The sequence below is a fragment of the Dermacentor silvarum genome, chromosome 9, assembly GCF_013339745.2.
Source record: "Dermacentor silvarum isolate Dsil-2018 chromosome 9, BIME_Dsil_1.4, whole genome shotgun sequence".
In the NCBI taxonomy this organism is placed as follows: Eukaryota; Metazoa; Arthropoda; class Arachnida; order Ixodida; family Ixodidae; genus Dermacentor; species Dermacentor silvarum.
In genome coordinates this window covers 86,147,755-86,168,573 of record NC_051162.1, presented here as the reverse complement: position 1 = coordinate 86,168,573, position 20,819 = coordinate 86,147,755, and the positions used below count along the sequence as shown (strand labels likewise).

General features: G+C 45.3%; 1 protein-coding gene across 1 annotated transcript; it reads right to left on the bottom strand.

The window, feature by feature from the left end:
• Positions 1 to 3,788: 3,788 nt before the first annotated feature.
• Positions 3,789 to 19,190, bottom strand: LOC119465359 (uncharacterized). The gene is made up of 8 exons (XM_049656423.1): positions 19,017 to 19,190; positions 16,081 to 16,214; positions 14,922 to 14,975; positions 13,846 to 13,881; positions 10,846 to 10,875; positions 9,125 to 9,148; positions 5,244 to 5,324; positions 3,789 to 4,107 (listed from the first exon to the last, which is right to left on the bottom strand). Exons 1-8 carry the CDS (start codon positions 19,017 to 19,019, stop codon positions 4,029 to 4,031), a joined length of 441 nt encoding a protein of 146 aa, XP_049512380.1. The 5' UTR covers positions 19,020 to 19,190; the 3' UTR covers positions 3,789 to 4,028.
• Between the last annotated feature and the right edge of the window lie 1,629 nt (positions 19,191 to 20,819).

The window sequence follows — 20,819 nt, the reverse complement described above, 5'->3', positions numbered from 1 at the left end:
CATCTGGCATCGCAGCAATCGCAGACGGAGCACGTTAGAATCGCACTAATTCGCAATGACACCGCCACAGTTTCAATCTGCCACTGGGAGGAACGGCGGTTTGTGCACACTAGTGCCAGGAGGAGAGCGGCGCGCTGGTTCGCGGCTACGTTGCTACGTTCCTCCTTGCGGATCGAAAGTTCGCGTGTGGACAAGGTTCAGAAATGATGAACTTGCGAAACAGTTTAAACTGACAGTGTTGGAGTGTCAAGGTTGCACTCGCGATATCTACACTTCGCAACAAAGTGCATTGCAACGGGCGAAACGTGAAATGCACTTGCGGCCTCGACAACAAATTGATTTACCACCGAAATTCGTTTTTCCGGCTTGCCCGATTATTCAGACATTTTTGCAACCGCGTATTTGAGGCATGCCGATCCTGCATGTTAACACCAATCACACGGTTGCATATTCGCGGCGATGCAGCGAGTGCACATATAGTATGTTACTTCCATGCCTCATATCGGCACGGCAAGATGACAGGCCATCAAAATCCTCAGGAGACCTTTTGCTGACCCGTCAGTACGCTTGTGTTTCTTTTGCATAGACCTCACCGCATTTTTTTTTCTCACTGATATCGTCACGTTATAACGAATACCGCAGAAAATTACCGAGTTATTTTTGTGGCCAATGCGACTTTGTTGTAACGAGTTTTGACTTGCTTATTAGACATTTTTAGCAAAGCATCACTTACACTCCGCTCAGCTTACATTTCATGCGCTCGGGTGGCTGCAGAGAAGTGCGTCCTTAACAGAGCCATCACTCATCTCCCGCTCTGCTCATATTTCATGCATTTGCTGCAGAGAATACGATTGCTAAATAAGTGCGTCTCCCACGCACTGAACAGGCACATGGCAGCCTTGGAGTACTATTGTAGCGAATGCGAATATAGACTATAGGATGCAAGAAGGTGCATCAATGACACAGACGCATGCCTTCTTACGTCCTCGTCTATATGCGCTATAGTATAGTACTCCTAAACGCCATATCAACAAGTCAGCATTGCAGCACTAGCATAAACACACATAGATGTGCATTGGAGAAAGAATGCAAGCAAGTGAAACAGGAGCCACTAAAAATTATGTGACACCCAACAGTGAAAGTGCACAACACCCAACAACGTGCTGTCTTCCGTCGTGCGCAAGGCAGCGGGGAAAGGGAGGGGGATCTACTTCGGTGGCAGCTGCGTACGGTGCGGCCGTGAGCGGGCCCTATCTTGAAAGAGATTTGCGATGGGGATCAGTGTGCTGAGTGCTGATAGCTTTGTGTGTGTTGTGTTCTCGCCGCTTAGTTCATGCTGAAGCAAGAGTCAACACGAAGTTCAAATCGCTCGCTGCTGCTGCCGCGTTTCCTAGCTCCTGCGTTTTGACAGCTAGTGTGCGGTCATCGAGTGAGATGTGTTCATGTTTGCTTGTGCACGCGTGACACCATCCTTGTTAATTTAATTAGTAAGCAAATGTTTGCAAGTTTATACGCCCAATAGAACTACTATTCTTAATTCGTATAGCTGTCTACTAATTTGCTTTCATAACCGATGCTTTGCGTTTTGGGCGAAACTGCGACTTTCTGTCCATGCGTACACGAATATATTTTAATCTGCGCTATAAGTAGTCAGAAAACCATTCCCACTTTATCTGATCAGCGCTGGCAACAAGAACTACGTGGTCGGAGCAGGTCGCCAACAGGCTTGTTCTGCATGCGCACACTCGCCTATTCGCGAACGAAGTTGTCGTCCATACAGTTAATGACGACAACAGGCGCACAGCCCTACAAATCTACTTCAGAATATAATGGGTAAAAGCAAACATCAGGCTTCTACATTCGTCGCCTTCAGCCGGTAAACTTGCACATGATACGGTTGCAGCGCTAGCAAAATGGATAAATTAAACGTATACTTGCATTGCCTCTGCAGTTTGGACACAGCCTTGTGTCGTGTACGCACTCACTGCTAATCGTAGTGGCCAATATAGCGGCTGTCTGAGCCATGCCTGTGGCCGCTGTGCCCATTGTAAGCATGCGAGCAAGTGCCGATCAGAAGGGGATGCTGATTGGCGGGCGCTGTCACGTGAGCATATATGGCGGCCCCCTTGGGTATGATGCTGTAAAAGGTCTGTATAGTCGCACCTTGTGTATTCTTTACATAACGATATATGATGAGTTCTTTGCTAGAAGCACGGTAAGTGTATAGTTTTGTATTAGTTTGTACTTGTTACATCGTGACACCGTAACCATCGTGATGATCGGGTAACAGAATGCGACAATTTACAGCGTTGTCATTTCCATATTATAGGAGGTTAGGGGTCTTTTAACTTGATTCTGTAGGCTTCTTCCCTATTTCCTCCTCCAATTTTGTGGAAACAAAAGAAAAAAAGGCGTGTAGCTCTAAAAGAGTACTGACACAATATATCTCTCTTGTCTTGCGGATACAGCTGTTGATGCATTGTGGTACAAGACCTCTATATACCCACGTAATATGCAGCACATGGTCATAGTTACATCTTGTTAAAGCAGCCCTTTCAAAATGTGCACCAAGTGCAGGGTGGTGTTCTGCTCGAAGCAAGCGCCTTTTCCGTGGTATTGAAGAAATAGTAGGCAGTCGTCACGTGGCACCACAAACCGCTGACGCATATCATTCAGCACCGTGAACGCGTGTCGAGAGCCGAGTACACGATGGGACATTTGGCTGCAAGAACCACAGGTGCTAGTGTACGTGCGACTGTGGCAATGGGGCACTGCACTCGTATTTTGTAGCGTAAACTTAAGCATTGAACATTGATATATTTTTTATCGGAAACATTTATAAGCTTTACAAAGAAGAGATTGTTCATACTATAGTTGGATACAACGCAAGCCTGTAGTGAAGCCCCGCCCACGCCCTCATAACCGCCAGCCACTGTTCCTCCGCAAGGCTGCAAATAGTTCGTTCTTCAAAGTTTCCCTGTTATATAAATAAGGCGGTAACCACAAATATAAAAATTTAAGCGCATAATTTTATACGTTTTCACTCGTCTATTATAGTAGAACGTACAAGTACGACAAGTATGATGCCATTTTGAAAAGGTTGCATGACGACGATTGTTTGCTTCTGTGATTGGCTGGCGGAGTAATACAACTCCACGCAGTCCGTGTGCCTTTGTTGCCAACTGCTGTTTAAGTTGTATCCTACTATAGTTTATTTGTCCCATATTTATAAAGCACACAAGGATAACACACAAAAGCAGGGATGCGTGTCAGACGTGGTGGCTGTGGCCGCACACAGCTTATACAACCCTCGTTTAAGAAACCCCCCCAGATGCCTACAATATGAATTAATCCCATATTGTCAACTAGGGACATGCGGGCTTTGCCACGCAGCTTACACAAACCTCATTTAGGAAACTCGGATGCCTGCGACACAAAATAATCCGATACTGTCGCTTCTATATAGTACACCATAGGATCACATTTTATTATTTATTTTAGTGAAGAATAGTGCAATTTTGTTGCCAAAATGTGGAAGTGCAGCAACCCTGTAGAAGCATACAAAGACATAGACAGGCATTAAAAATTAAAAGAAATTGACCGTTATAAGAGAACATGAACTGTAAGAAGGACTGATAGGGGATATCCACATATATATCAATTTATATAATAGTGGGATTTCACAACGAGATCACACGTTATATTCTAGGGAAAAAAAACGCAATGCAGAGGTTTCTGTTGACAGCTTGTTTATTTCTCCCGTAAGAGCTGCCGGCTCATTATTGCATATTTAGAGTCCAAATAATGCTCCAAAAGACAAAGACGGCGGCGTTATGCCTGGCGTATTGATTGGGTGGGTGTGAATTGGGCAAAAAGGTTTCACGATCGCGTGAGAAACAGAAAATGAAATGCAATTAAAAGTATAGGTGAGCGAATATGAAAACAAAACAAAGATAAAAATCACAGCATAACGCCTCGTCCGGAGCGAAATGAAGGCGTCTTCGGGGATGCTGTGTGCCATGCAGCCATTAGGGTGCGTCTCCAGCTGGTACATGAAGCGGCTGCCCCTTGGCTCGCGCCTCCTTTACTCTCTTGAACTCATCGGCACTGCGAGTAATCATACATACATACATACACATACATGCATACATAACAATATGAAGTCAACAATTAATGAAACCAAGGTAATCATACAGTGGGAATTATGTGCTTTAAATTGACGTGCAGAAATGATAAGGTAAAGAGAAATGAGAGCGGATGACAAAACAACTTGCCGCCGGTGGTAGTTGAATCCACATTCTCAACAGCATTACACATGCATTGCTCTGCCTATTGAGCTACGGTGGCGGGTGTTCCCTCACCCTTGGGTAATTATGTGTGTGTATACAACATATAACCAGAAGAGTGTTAGCCCGTGCCACTCATGGCCATGGCGGAAGATGTCGAGCATCCCTTTGACCTATGGCGTCACGTAGTACGTGGATCAATAGACGAGACCCTCGGCATGCAATGAACGAGAGGAAGGGGAACCGAGGGGCCCAATTTTTGTCACATAACCATATCCTTACAGTTCTGATAATTTTGCAGTTATCATATTGCTTTGCAATGAATATTTGAAATGAGGAGAAACATGCACGAAGACCTATTTAAAAACATTCACTATCAGCAACTCCTAATTACATCATTTCTTGTTCACTTGGTGAAGCGAATGAATGTGGTTCTTTCCGAGATTTTTGAAATGGCTATGCACAGCATCACGCCAAAGTTAGGCCTCCGTGCTGTATCTTCGGAGCCTGCTGTCCAACACAAATCAACTGCCTTGGGTGGCACACAAATGGCCTTCAAAGAATTTGTGGTCATGCTTCGCACCGTTATGACTGCACATTAACTACAGTCCAAAGAACCATACGCTGCATGTGTTTTATAATTCAGGAGGAAAACACATCTGCACAGTTTGCCACATCAGTAAATTAAAATTTGGACCGGAAGAGGTTAAGTGTCAATTGACTTTTTTTTATTTATTGCTTATGGTTCAATTTTAAAACATGCAAACGAAGAGGACAAACGTATACACGGGTTTTAACACGGTGTCTCAAGAGGGTATACTATAGCAACACCTGCCAACGTTTAGTGCCCAGCAACTGCTAGAAAGGAGCAAGAAAGTTGCCTAGTGCATTCTGGTTAAGTTTTATGGCAGCTGTACCATTCAGAGCACTAACTTTGAGTGGCTGTTCAGAACTCACATAGATTCGATCACGAACTCCTTCTTCCTGTCCATGTTCCACCTTCTCAGGTCAAGTCCCGACTCGTTGCTGTCAAAACCCCTGAGAAAATAGGGGACACAGTAGATTAGATACATAATTACTGTACAATGGACATGCTTCAAAGGCGATGAAATGCGTTGCTCATTGTGTTAGCGTTACAAGGCATCTTTTTGCATTCATAATGATACCGTAAAACCTCCAATATAACTATACAACTTTCATATTTCTTTTCGGGTCATGACAAGTAGAAGTCGCAGCCTCATATATTCTATTCGGGTACAAAAATGATTAGGTAGGTGCTTTAAGGGCCAATTTCAACAAGTGTCAATGAGAAAGCTGTAGAGCACCATGAAAAACACCCGATACACCTTTCTGTTGCTTAATACGTGCTACATAAATGTGTTTTTCCGAGTGTGAAAGAAGCCCGCAAATACACGCAGAATTGCCGCGCGACTGGCCGCTCGAGGCACTTTGCGTGTATTCGCGGGCTTCTTTCACACTCGGAAAAATGCATTTATGTAGCATGTATTGAGCAACAGAGAGCTGTATCGGCTTTCTCATTGACACTTTGATAATTAGGACAGTACTTCTCGAGTTAGATAATTAATTACAATTGCCTAATGAAATATCAGTAACGAAACAATTACTGGCGGCTACTCCACTGCACTGGAAACAATATGCACTAGGTTTGCTTCGCGTAATTCGGTTCCTCTTTTTTAAAATCGTGCTGCATGATAGCTTGGACACCCTGTATATGTGCCCAAATCAGGGGCGTAGCCAGAAATTTTTGTCAGGGGGGGGGGGGGCAAGCATCAGCTTTCCTCTATGCGATGTGATCGATCATAAATATCGGTAGTTTGAGCAGACTCTATACATCTATATCAAAGACATAGGGACCCCTCCGTGTGTGCTTGTGAAGAAACTAAGTAAAGTAAGCGCCGTAAAATACAGTAAGTACGACAGGTACAGTGGGTGTTTGGAGCAATTAAAGGCCTCTCATCGCGCCACTGCATGGACCAGTCTTCGAAGACGCATCATTGACATGACCTGCCCGATCGGAGAAGACATTGTTCATCGTTTATCTCCATCCCACCCAACATACCGTCCGAAGAAAGCCAATGTGAATAGATCCGACAACGTCGTATTGCAAGAGAGCGTGGTTGGCTGTTGAACTTTTTTCATTGTCAAGGTGCTTCCTCGCATGACACAGACGACAGTGATCGTCATAATGACAACTCCACGACTACTTTTCTTGCAGGTGCCGAACAGACATCAATTTGCCTCCGCTACATATTTGACGGACAATTGCGAGAGGAATTTTTCGCCTTCATCGAAGTCACCAACCTATCTGGGCAAAGCCTCATATCAACAATCCTGACAGCCCTCACGAGTAAAGGTGTTGACGTATCATATATGTGTGGACAAGGCTACGATGGAGCAGCAAATATGTCTTGCCGCTTCAATGGCGTCCAAGCTGTAATTCAGAGGGAGCATCCTATGGCATTATACGTTCACTGTGCCAGCCACTCGTTGAACCTCGCAATATGTCATTCCTGTAGCGTCCCTGAAATCCGTAACACATTTGGTGCATTGCAGGATGTGTGAAAATTTTTTAGGAAATCTGCCACAAAGTCAGCTCTGCTAAAGGAAAAAAATCAGTGAGCTATGCTCAGGAGTACATAAGCAACGGCTTCATTCATTATGCGAAACACATTGGGTAGAGCATCACAGGGCTTTGCAAACGTTCGTGGAGCTTTGCAATCCAATTGTTTCAGCCCTTGAAACTCTTCAGGATGGAGCTCCTGGTGACGCATCTGCAAAAGTACACCAATTGCTCACCTGTGTTTTGACTTCCACTTTCATTGTCAGTGTACAAATCGCCGCCAAAGTACTCTCGTTAACGCTTCTGCTTTTGAGATTGCTTCAGTCTAGCTCACTGGACCTGGCCGCCCCATTGATGTATGTCGATGACGTTGAGTCTGCGGTGCTCCAGATGCGGGAGTCTGGCTTTAATGATATATATTCGACGCCTCTGTAAAGGCTGCCGAGGCCGCACATGTTGAAATGGGAATGCCGCGGGCACAGGTAGGCAGCTTCATCACGATAACGTGCCAGTGGCTAGCGTTGAAGAGCGCTTTATGCTTTTGGTGTTTCTGCCTTTTCTGGACTACCTAATAAGCCAGTAGAATGAGCGGTTTAAAAGGCATCGGCACACCTTGAAGATGCTTTCTTCCCTTCTGCCACAGAATATGCCCGAAGTTGCCACTCTTCACATTGCCGAGGAGTTTGCAGCTTTGTACTCAAACGTAATCTCAGCTTCGGAACTGCAAGGGGAGTTGGCAGTATGGGCTGTGAAATGGAAGAGAGAAGCGAGAAATGCCCAGCATGTCTTGAATGCAAGCATTTGGCAATTGCCCAGAGGTATTCTTTCCAAACGTGCACCGTCTTTTAAAGATTCTGGCAACTCTGCCAGTGAGCACAGCTGAAGTGGAGCACTCTTTTTCAATGCTCAAATGCCTGAAGACGTACCTGAGGGCTTCAACAATGAATGAAAGATTAGTTACCATTGCGCTTCTAAACATCGACCGTGAAATGCAAGTCCGCCTGGAAGGCGTTCTCTGTTTTCTACCGGGTACGTAGACGGCTTCAGCTGAATGTGTAGCATGAACCACAGGCGCCTGCTGAAAATCAAACAAGAAAGTTAAGTGAAATTATTCTGGGATTGAGATTTTTCGAACAGTTGTAAAAACACAGTTCTTAATTGTTGGGGTCTAACTTCCCAAAACCATGATATGATTATGAGAGACGCCATAGTGAAGGGCTCCGGAAATTTCAACCACCTGGGGTCTTTAACGTGCACCCAAATCTAAGGAAATGGGCCTCGAGCATTTTCGCCCCCATGTAAAATGCGGCCGCCGCATTTGTTGCGCATTTTCACCCAAAACCTCACAAACCTCACCTCCTTCTCGCCCAAAGCCTTGACAAACACTGCGACACGTTTTTCCGTATGCAGACATGATTCACTGTAAATTACCAACCCAAACGGAAGTGCCCAAGAATGAAATTGTGATAGCCGCACCGGTTTCTTGAATCATGTCATGGCGAAGCGATGAGAAGAAAGGGTGGGTAAGTGGGGGCAGGGGTTGTTGCGCCAAGAACTTTGGAGGGGGGGTTGAACCCCTCTAACCCCCACCCTGGCTACGCCCCTGGCGCAAATTCTTATCAAGGATACATACAGACGGCGTCAGCTCAGAGCGAACCCCCGAAGGTGCCCACAAGGATTTACAAGTTAAATATTTAGCTGATGCTGAAGACTTCACAGAAAATGCTCTTCTCAGGCAGTTAATGTTAAGAACAAACCTTAACTCTCACCGCCCACTGATGCGGTGTCCCATCTCTGTACCAGAGTTAATTGCAATGTTGTAAATAATTACATGACTATATAAGCAGCTCATTGTACTCACCTGCAGTTTCAGTTTAGATGTAGTGTTTTTTAAAATTTTCATTATTGCTCATTTAGTAACTTAATTACTTTAGCATCTCTTACGCAATGGACAATTTTCTGCGTCCCCCCACAGGCGCCTTGCAGAAATAAAACAAAAGCAATATAATTATAACGCAACATATGGCAATATGAAATGATGTAACAATATGAATATAATAAAATGATGCCAATATGACGCCCAGATATACAAAAAATGATGAAAGTTGCCTGTTGCCTTTTATCAGGTGATGTTCTTGTCGATGTAAGAACCAAATGTTTTTGCCATGTTACATTGCGTTAGACTATTCTCACTATATTTCACGTCTTTTTGATTGCCAATCCTATACGAAAAATACAACACTGTGCAAGTTCTTACGTTACGGATCCTTCCAGTTCTTTTCTGTAAGAAGAAAGAGTCAACATTTATTGCCGGCATTTTTCCATAGTATCTTAGCAATCAGTAAAAGCATAAGTAACGTAACGTGACACACTTTTACCGGAAAGTAGGCCAGTTCAAACGTTGATATACCTTGCTAGTGCTGCAGGAGGACTTGTTGTTGAGCCAGTTGGTGTTTATTTAACGACATATTGTAGCCCGAAGGCACAATCACACAGAAGACACAGATGCCTGGGACATGAGTATTGTTGCCTTCGGTGTGATTGTGCCTTCTAACGCTGTTCCGTAGTGAATAGAATAGTGAAGACAGCAATAAATGTGACAGGGACAATTAACCATGCCAAATCAGACTTGAACCTGCTGCTTTGCTGAGGTGATCAGTATGTGCAATATAGTACCAGTAACTTGTGGACTATCTATAGTCCGCACTGAGTGTATCATCCGCGGTGGCAAATTTGGGCTTTATTGGGACTACTGCGAGAACACAGAGATGTGGAGCAGCTGAAGTACTCTCTAAATGAATCTCTCCACTGCTACCTATGTACAGCTAGCAGAAAGAGATACACTAAATCATCTTGGCGTAATGAAGTATTCTTCAAAACTCTATTTTCGTTAATTTGGTGGTAACACGTCGATTACTAGACGAGAAACGAATGACATAAGTACCGTGTTTGTTAAGAATTTCAGCAACGAAACCATAGCACTGATATTCAGTGTGACGTCACGGATTTCGAAAGTATTTTTTCGTATTTGGGCCGTTGCGGCTTAGTAAACCTTCATGTAACTTGTTAAGGAAACCATAGCACCATGTATGTCAGACTGTGACGTCACCGATTTCAAGGTACTTTTCGTATTTGGGCCGTTGCGGCTGAGTAAACCGTTGTGAGACTTGTTAAGATCAATCTTTGGCATTTTCAGGACACAATGCAGTTCATTTTTACAGCAAATTGCGTGGGCCCTAGCAGACGTCTTCAAGTTCAATGACGTCACTGGTGAGCTGCTGCGGGAACTTGATGGTGGCACCGCCAGTCACTTCATCGTTATTGCGTCATTTCCGGCTCAACAAGCCTCACGGACACTGTGTCATGTTTTTTTAAATATTGTAGAAGGGTAATTTATTGACACAGTTGGAAATGATTTTCTCTTCAGGGTCCCTGTAAAATAGATATTTCCTAAGTAGTTCGCACCCGCGCCCATAGGAACGAGTTTAGGCTGAAAATAAGGTTTCTTTTTTGTACTTTGTCCTGCAACCAGTAAGCGAACAATTTATTGTAATGCATGATAACCGTGGTATCTTTGTTAGGCTACAGTGAGGACAGCTCAAACGCCCGCCAAAAAGACTCTCGTCGGGGTTGACGGAAGTTAATGCATGCGGAGAGCTGCCAGTATCGGCCGGAAATGTTGCTTGCACGTGGCGGCGATCATTGCTAAGTTGATTTTGTTATGTCATTTAGCTCTGTAAAAAGTGACAAACGCACTAGTGTTTGGCTTTTTTTAAAGCGTTTTCTCCAGCGTATAATTAAAACGTTTATAGTTTTAGCCTGATTCGACTCCCTGTCTCTCTCGTTATTCATGCGTACGATTCCACCCTATAGTAGCATGATCTGATCTTACAGTGTGAAAGCGACTGTGTTAACCTCCCACAACGCTTCCGTAAAATAGTCTCTATCCACCGTACGTAGAATACAAGATTTTCTTACGGCATGTGGTACGGGTTCTCCTCGAATTTCCTGTAACGGCAAAGGGCATAGTCGTTTGCGTTATGAGATGCCCGCGACCACGCATGACACTGTTCACAGGGTGGTAGGTGTAGCCAGAGCTACTCAATCACAGCACTTGCAAAGCTCCCTTTATGGGTCTCGTGTTTGCAGAATCCGGACAAAGTAATTGGAAGAAACCATGGAGAAGCATAGACAACTTTAAAAGACAAAGCAAACAGGCATGCAAAGTGCTAGATTATGACATGGTTGTATTTTACATATGTGAATATATGTCGCCAGCCGGATCTAAAGAGGCTACCATTAAAAACATCATCATCATCTCCGTGTACTGATGTCCGGAGAAAGTTTAATTCGAAGTGGCAATCGGGGACTGGCATGATTGAACTCTGGTGGTGTCGCGATGTTTGTTCATCGCAACACGAATACGTCTCTTTGGCCAGAAAAGGATGCACAGGAGACAAATAGTAGACGGAAGATAAAAAAGAAGGGCACCAGCTTACAGGAATTTTCCCTCCCTGAAAAAGAGGAAACCGACACACTTTTATTATGGCGTCAGTGGATTCTAACCAACCTTGTGGCAGACTTTCAATGGACCGTTTTCAGAACCATCGATGCAAATTTCCTCAATGGCTATGCACTTTTAGCAACGTTGCCGTTCTAGAAATAATAAAAACAGGATCGCATGTATTAGGTACAGCGACGTACGGCGTATAAGTATGTGCAGAGAAACTTGGGAACCACACTGTTGTTTTGTTTATTTTATTGTGATAGCAATTATTAAACTCTGAAAGCAAATTTTGCCATTGGCGTTGCTGTCGCCGTGATGTTCCGTGTGTATGTATATAATATGCATGCGATATGTTTATCTATGCCTTTTGTGCAAGGCAGATTATTTATACTATTCAACTGCTAAATTTCCTTAAATCAGCTGTTATCTTCTTGACTGAATCATTCCTCAGAATTTTAGAGCATTGCATAACGTGAATGAAAGTCCTAACGCATTCAACCTAAATCTAAATTTTCTCAAGCTAATAAAAAGTATAAAGCAATATTAGGGCTCTGAATCTGAAAGTCATATGTAATTTTACTGGTGCCGCTGTTCACGAGGAGCGCAGTGGCGCCAATGCAGTGGCTTTGCAAGCCCTACGCGGTCTGTTACAAGCCTTTAAGGGTGCCAGAAAATTTGGCGCCACAGCGCATGTCGCGTCCGCGCATAGTCTCACCCGCGTGTGCACAAAAACACTGTAGGAGGAGCTAGGTCAAGCACAGCACCAAACCTTGCTATCGCTATAAGTGCTTCGCTCTACGGGCGAATTGCCAGTTCTGTGCAGTTTCTGCTAATACAGCTTCAATTGTTTTCACTTTAGTGTCTTTCATGTATCCTTCCGGCACATTTAACAAAAAAATTGGCTGAGGTTTAACGCTAGGTAAACCTAGTTAATTAATTACCACGAGCGAAAGGTCTGTTTGGCCTGGTTTTGCAAAGTATATGCACACAGTGTTTCATTAATGCATGCTTCCGCGCTTGGTAACCTTCTCTATAAAGTGCTAATCTGGCCTCCCTTTGCTCCGGTCTTTCAGCAGCCAACTTTGCCTTTACTTAAGATTTCGCAGGCTGCCGTCTAGCTATATCTACTGGATGACTGGATTCGGCCTGTCGCTTGCGCTGAAGCGCACGCGCAGATGGCCAAGCCGGTGCGCCATCCATGGCGAGACTAAGCGACCAAGCATCGTCGAAGCAGCCGTTAAACCCTTGCCTAGTCACGTGGCACTGCAGCGGCGAGGCTCCGAGCGAACGCAGCTGCAACGCCTCTCCGCAGTGGATCACGTGGCGTGACATCACACCTGCCACACTTGCGCTCCGGCGGCTCAAGGTCATTGCGACGCGATGAATGACCTTGCGAGACATGGCGTAGTAGAGCTTTTGCTCTAATAACCTGACTTGCATCTGTTTTCCTTCGCCCGAATTAAGGGAGCACTGCTGCATATTTCCCAAAATTGTAGAAGCTCTACCATGCGCTTTTTTGCAAGTAAAATGATTACATTTAACAAGTGCGAAGATTGGATTTTGGCGCGAGAGTTGGTCTCTCGGAAATACAGACCTGATGTTATCAAACATTATTGTGGCACGATGTCACACGTGACTGCCACACATTTTTACCGTGCGCAGGCGCAAGTAAGGCCACAGTATTCTCCCTATGCGACTCCGTGAATGCAGTGCTTCCCGCTTGTCCCACTAATCTGTCTGCAGTTCAGCTGCTCCATCCTTAGCGATTTCAAGTAAGGCAGACGGCAATGAAAAGCTAGAGACGGAAAACGGTAGGCTGTACTTACGGATCCTTAACAGGCCGCCTTTGTACAAAAAAAAAAAAAAAAACAAAACAAAGTGCTTTCTTAGAAGGAATGTGTTATTATGCCGCAAGCTGCATGAGCCAGGAATAATAAAACTGGCAGAAGTTTCAGTGAGAAATTATCTGTGAACTATCTGCCCATTGAAATATTACCTTCCCTTTAATGATTAAATAACATCTATGTGCATGCGCTCTTCCTGTGAAAAAAATATTCTTGAATACGGAAGGATTTCGTGTGGAGAAAATTTTGTGTTGAAAGTGTTTTCAGATTTGGTTGATGTCGAAATATACAAAAACAGAATTCTCCTGGATATGTTCAGTGATCTTAGCAAGACCTTCGGTGGTAGCGATAACGATGTATTACGTAATAAACTTGGACCAAGACCTATTCTTGGACTCATCACATGCTACATCTTTGTCAGCGACTATGGCAAGTTAGCGCAGACATAAGGTCAGTATGCACTACTAACGTACGAAAATTGGTTTATAAAGCACTCTGATAATTGATACTTAGAGACGGGGTTTCCACATATTGCTTATTACTTTCACCCTCTAGACTAAATGCAATATATTAGGTTTCGCCAAGAATATAAAAAAATGTTTACGGAGGGAAACAAGGAATACTAACCTCCACCTGTACTGGCCAGTCGGCGCTTTAAAGCCGCTGTAAAAGCAGAAAACAGAAGCAAAACTTGTGATTGGCTGGTCCAAATCAAAGAACAAAACAACAACAACAACGTCGTATAAAAGATGCAAAAGTAAAACCATTCGGGAAGAAAACGAATGTAAAAAAGCCCTTCAATTTTGCTGAAACACAGGACAAAAAAGGTTCACAATGAAATTTCTGCAATACCAACTTAGTCCTCGACACGCCCTTAGGCCGACTGTTGAAATTTAACCTGCGGCAGCGATATGCGCGAGTGGCCATGACGAAAGCTCGATGACGTTCGATGTAAACTGTCATTAATAAAGTCGATGTGACAGAATTATTAAAAAGTAAAAACAAAAGAAAATGCAGCACATCCAACGTGCCCTGTTTTGATGTGCTCTGTTGGCAGGTAGGGGCAAAAGCGGTTGACAAGCGTTGGAAACGCGTCCGAAAAAGGCCCACGGTCGATCGGCGATACGCTAGGCATGCCGCCTGCAAAAAGGGTGTGCGGCTTCGCCGCATGGCTATGATAGCTTGACAGGCAATATGGCGGACTAACAAGCAACTCTGCTACCTTTGGTAGTTTATACATAACTCTAGCAACGTGAGACACCCTCGCCCTCTGCACCAGGGGCCAACGACCCGCATACGCAGGCCAGCTTCCGTCCTGTACCTTCCACTGCAGCAGGCGAAGTAGTGTGAGCCATCGCTCCTAGGTGGCGCCGCCGTCCTGCAGCAGAGTGTGAGCTATTCGGCGAGAACGCCGGAGCAGCAGCAGCAAGCAGCAGCCACGTTCAGCAAGACAGGCGCGCAGGGGGGTTCACAAAGAAAGCTTCGCTTTAAAAATTCGGGTACGCAGCCTATGCACGCGCCTTGTAAACGTACCTAATTAAGAGCACTGCGTTTCGAAGAAACAGCCCACAAAGCAACATGTATCGCGTTACATATTGAATAACTGTGAGCATACTTGTGACGTGCATTAACGAAAAGTCGCCGCAATGACCGCTGTGGCTCTATTCTGACGTAAGCCCTGCCTATGGAGACGCATAGCTCACCTTGGCGCGTAGCTCACGCTAAACCCCGTAGACTTGTCGTCCGCTGGACTTTCTCTGGAATGGAAATTGAAATAGCGGCAACGTTATTCGACTGAAACGACTGCAAGGAAACTATGACAATAACACTGCTGTATGTTGGGCATGTTAGTACTCTAACTTTGATAACGTTGGTGTTGTGATTTTCTCATTTATGCACATTCTGCTGTCAAGGTCCGCCTTCTGTTCTCGTCCGCTGGCGCTATAGATATTATCCAGGTTATCACAGTAAGGCTGCTTCCTATCCGAAGAACTGTTTCTTCCTGTCCTGGGCTTCACATTGGGACATCCTTATCCTTGCCTTGAGACGTCCTTCTCTTTTATCGTGCACCGAGCACTATGACCTGATTTTGGAGTAAGTCTCGCAATACAGAAAGTGACAGAGCAACAATGCAGGATATTTATTTGTCAACATGATAGGAGACTCCATGACGCATCATTGTTTGACGCAGAGCGAAACTGAAAGGAGGAAAACAGGCGCTGCAAAAGAAGGTAAATAAAAAAGAGACCTTCTGCAGTGCAGCTAACAACAGCGGAGATCGGCCTTGTTTTCCAACATTATATTCTTGACAGTGGTCCTGCCACTCCATGGTAGAGGGCGTGCGCTATTTTGCAAGTAGCTGTATAAAAAATTCGGCAGACACATTTAAGACTGCTTACTTGTAGGAATGCGAAAGCATTATACCGTTTGTAGACTTCGGAACGTCATGAACGCGCTCATTTTATACACTCATGACGTGGCGCCACTTTCTCCGCATTGTCTGCGCCGTCATGTGCCCAATGACGCAGGCACTAGGCCACGCCTTTAGTAAGCCAGAACCGTGGAACCACCGTGGCGTCGGGGAAGCGTGCTCATATCGCACCCCGGAAGCCCGGGTGCAACACCCCAGACCAAAATGTACCAACCTTTCTTTTTAAAGTCATTAATTTAGTTCGTTTACAGGAACCGCCCCGATAAATGTGACGTCAGTCCGAGCATTTTTAACGTGTTTTCACTCTTTGCGGTGTCGGCCATTTTTGGTGCCATATTTCGATCACGCCGACGGGTTTTCGCGTAATGGGGCATCTAATGCTTTCGCATTAATAATATTCAAACGAAACGCGTCACAAAATATGAACTCACATGGACTCCTCGACTTCGACGCCTTCGTACAGGTAGTCGTCCATCTTCATGAGGTACTTGGAGAGCTTCAAGCCTACGGCGATCTGGGTGGTGAACATCCCGCACACCATCCACACTGCGAACCAGATGCCGTTCTGGGAGGAAACATTTCTATGAATCAAAGGCGGGTTTCAAATTTTATTGCGATAGCAATTATATGGACACTTCAACCGGATTTCTGTCGTCGCCGTGAGGTTCCGTATAAAGTCCAAGGGCGATAAAATTGTCGCCGAGCGCGCTATCACGGAGAGCGAACGCACGGCGGAAAGCAAACGCGACCGTCGCGCGAAAGGCCGGGGGGGATGGAAGGGAGGGAGGTGGGGCGACGCTGTACTGCGGCACGAAATGCGTATCTTGCAACCGGGCGCAAGGGGAACTCGCCACTCAATCTCCCACGTGAAAGCAAGAAAGTGGGAAGGCAGCGTGGGAGAGAAGGGGGCAGCCTCTACTCTGCCAACAACTGCGTTTGTACTTTGCCCGGCTGTGCCGGTCGTATGCACCGTCTCTTATCTCCACACGGTTCTGACCTTTGTATGCGCTGTGCATTCGCCGCTCAGTTTCCGTTGAAGCGATAGACCGCACGAACCTTCGCCTGCTGCGGCGGCTGCGCTTGCTGGCAGTGTTTTGACAGTCGTTGTCTGCGGTCATTCAGTGTGATCTATTCATGTTGGCTTGTGCGTGCTCACACCACGCTTGTTAATTCAGTTAGTAAGCGAATGTGTCCAAGTTTATGCAGCCGATAAAACTACTATCCCTACTCCGAATAGCTCTCTACTAATTTGCTGTCGCAATTGATGCTTCGCCTTTCGGGCGAAACTGCGACATTTTTTAGAAGACAGCGTCAGCATAAATTCGCTGCGTGACAGGTATTCGTGAAGGAGTAGCTACTTCGCTATTTATTTCTTTAGTTGTTTATTTGCTTACACTTCATCCCGTTACTCCTATACAAAATTGGAATAAGAGCTTAAAATGTAGAAGACAAATATATACAGCAGTAATAATAGCTGCTGTAACCAATAATTCCGTATATTGAGAAATTCGTCTGAAACCATTGGACTATAATTATCAACTTCAAGCGATAGCTTTCCGGTAGAGCTATTGGGATATGCTGTGAGGGACACATTTAGCTCTATTATTTACTATGCACTACGAGGTGTGTGGGTGTTTGGAGGAGCATACGCCGAGCGGGCCCTTCTTGAACATATCTTAGAACATTCGCGGAAGGTGTGCTCGACGTTGCCGGCCTATCCTTACGCGTTCTGGAATGATATCTCCAACTGAAAATAATAATTGAAAAAAAAATAGGGGCAGCTTCACACTAGTGGTGCGAAGACAGGGCAAAGAGCGAAGCTGGCAACCCCACCTATTTTTATATCGGTTAGGCCAAGTTATTTTATTTCATTTTATTACCTTAAAGGCCCCATTGAAGCGGTCTCTATTGCGAGTTTATGCTTCGAGAATCGGCCACATTTTGCGCAAGATCACCCCGGAATCATCAACAGCCCATGGTGCAACGAACACTCGGTCATTAAAGTATCTGGACGCTCAAACGCTTTTACTCGGTTTCGCGGGCTCGTAACTCCGGATCTTCTGCGAATCGCCGACGTTTCACCGCCGCTTCGGTGGCGCGATACTCGGGATTGGACCAAAGTCGTCTCACTCGCTCTGTAGTAGCGGCGTGGCGAATTTCGTGCCGCGCTTTCTCTTCTTCGGGAGTGACGCTCTTCTTCGGCTGCCCCATCTTATCGGCGATGTGCTCGGCGCGGAGACGGCGGGGCTTTTCTGTCGCCGCGGCGGAGACGCGGAGCGATATGTCCTGTGGGTCGGCGCAGAGAAGTCACGGCTTAGCTCCGCCTCTCCGCAGCCGCGGCAATCACTCCGCACGGCGCGGTGACGTCATGGCTCGGCAAAGCTAAAGCGAAGCGATGCGGCGCGCGCGATGACCTCATGGGTCATGGAGCTGTGGCGAGGCTCGGCGCGGTCGGCGCAGCTAGGGCGAAGCGTTGCTAGGCAACGCATGGTGACGTCATCTCCAGGTGGGGGTTTTGCGGCGTACACTCGGCGGATCATCCTCGAGCCTAAACAGCTTTGGTAGTTCACAGGGGTATGTGCCATTGCGCTTAGACCCTTTCTGCACTACCACCAGGATCGGCCCACATTTCGGCGTTAGAACTGACAGCAAACGCCCAGGTTAAACAGCTTCGCTGTTAATATTTGTGCAAGTATGTCTCACCTGTCACTTCTGAACTACGATTGTTCATTGCTATGCATCATACGAATGTAGGATGATGGAAATATTTTTATGAGGTTCAGAGAAACTCGTAACATCGAGATTATACATATGCAGTAAAACCTCGTTATAACGAAACCGCTGTATTCAAAATATCGCTTTAACAGAAACTTTTATTGGTACTGACCGCAAGGCGCCCGTTCTAGACAGAATTATTCCAAGTCCAGTGACACCATACTGCGCTCAATACGAAGTGCGAAGCAGCAAATCCGTACGAGATCGCTCGGTGCAGCACACACGATGGCTGTTTCTGTTTCGTCGTAAAACCAGCCGATGCAAAGAGCGCTGTGAAGGTTACTTACAAGGCGACAGTTTTTTGAGTCTGTCACGTGATGGGAACTGGCAGACGAGGCAGCTGTTCACGGGTGTCCACAGAATTTCGCCACAGTCTGGAGCGCCATTATTTCAGCAGACGTGCTGCTAGCGGAGTGGCCATATCGCATTACTGCGACTATTTTACAGCCACTCTTGCTTTATCGAAACTCTCTTTACAACAAAGTAAATTTTTTGTCAAGATTACTTCGTTACAAGACGGGTTTACTGTATATTGTACACGTACACGTTGAGCTAAAGCTCTCGTATAATCGTTGCGTTACGAGCCCCTCACCATGCACTGTAATGTACCGTCACAGAAGACTTCGAGGCATTGTACGTAGAAGTCTCGGATAGGCTTGCAGTCTCCGACATTCGTGAACACCTGTACGAGAGAAAGAGAGAGAGAGAGCCTCCTACGAGAATCAAGAACCGCTGCTGACGTGTCTCAAAACACATAGTGCGCGAGTCAGACGAAATTACTACACAACCAGTGCAAAGAATCAGAACCTTGAATGACTCTTGCACCCAAGGTTACGCAACGCTTGAAATTGGGCTAGTTAACGAAGTTCCTTTTTTGCGCTAGCGTGAGGAACCAACTCGGGCAAAGACGAACGCAAAGGGACGAGACTGAACAGGTGAAGCGCTGAAGATTGTTTTCTTCCCCCGTGAGTGATCAAATAAACGCAGTTGGCAGTTTGTGCTTCAGCTTTTCACTAGCTTGTCCCTTTGTGTTCGCCCTTGTCGAAGTTGTTTCCTCACGCTAGCACAAGAAAGAACCCAAAGGTACCTTCATGAAGCAGATAAGTCCTCCCAAATTTCGTTCACCCTTCAGATATGCCAGCGATTGGTTCATATTGAAGTTGACATTTGTGGCCGACTTAAGAACGAAAGTAGATGACTGCTATGCTCTGATCTGCTATTTGCGAATGAGATGTGTTACTTTGTACCACCGTCATGCGCTCAGAGACTATACGATAGTTTTAGCCAGTACCTAAACGTATTGCAGTTGGCAGAATACCGGAAAAAGGGTGATAAAGACGCGCCGTAGAATCGCTGGTAGCGCCACCCTGTGACGCTTTCTTGAACTACAACTTGTTAGAAACATTTTTGCGTTATGTTATTTTAGGGGCAAAAAACAGCAGAATTTCAACTTCTACGTTCATATTATTATATGTCTAACAATATATTTTAAATAATTTTATATGTAAAATTTTATACAGGGTGTCCCAGCCATCATGCACCAAGGTTTAAAAATATGCAAATGCCAGGTAGCTGCACAGAACCAAGGTAATGTTTTCGCTTGGAGATACTGCTATTATTTCTTGAATTCCGCCTAATTAAATAATTAGCCTTAACAAATTAATCAACTTCTGAAATAATATAATTACATGAAAACTGTCAATGAGAAAATTGTAGAGCAACTTGAAAAACTCCCGATACAGCTTGCTGTTGCTCAATACGTGCTGCATAAAAGTGTTTTTCCGAGCGAGAAAGAAGCCCGCGAATACACGCAAAGTGTCTCGAGTGGCCAGTCGCGTGGCAATATTGCGCGTATTCGCGGGCTTCGTTGACGTGCACGAATCCAATAAAGAGCTTACCGCTTTCCTTGTGACCTCTAGTTTGCTCAAGGGCGTGCGAACGCTTGCATTCATATACTCGAGGTACTCCTGCAGCGGGAGAAAGAGCGAAGGAAACATTTTCACGTTGAATGAACCACAAATAACCACCGACGTCCGTTACTCCTCCATATACAAGACGCTACGCCACTTCAACCCAACAACTACTAGAATCAAATTTGACTTCTTTCTTCTGGTGTTTACTGAAAGCCCGGGGACCAAGAAAGTTCAGAAAAAATACCGTCGAGTCTCCGCGCGCCCTAAATAATTTACTCCAATAGCTTTTTTTCGAATCAATCTGGTATCGTTTCCTATAGTCTGTGTTATTTAATGCTAGGCACTCGTCGCCTAACTACAGGTATTCTCAGTAGGTAAGTAAACAGATATTTCCTGTCTCTCTACACTTTAAACCTCTGTAATAAAATAAAAAATTCACAGGGTCTCTTATGTTATCCCTAAGACGACTTGAAGGCGAAAGC

What these genes read in the sequence shown, in the direction of transcription:
- LOC119465359 (XM_049656423.1), bottom strand. An exon ending in GTCGAAGTCGAGGAGTCCAT is followed by an intron (nt 14,976 to 16,080) that starts GTGAGTTCATAT and finishes TTTCCATTCCAG; the next exon opens with AGAAAGTCCAGCGGACGACA. An exon ending in AGCGTGAGCTACGCGCCAAG is followed by an intron (nt 13,882 to 14,921) that starts GTGAGCTATGCG and finishes CTGCTTTTACAG; the next exon opens with CGGCTTTAAAGCGCCGACTG.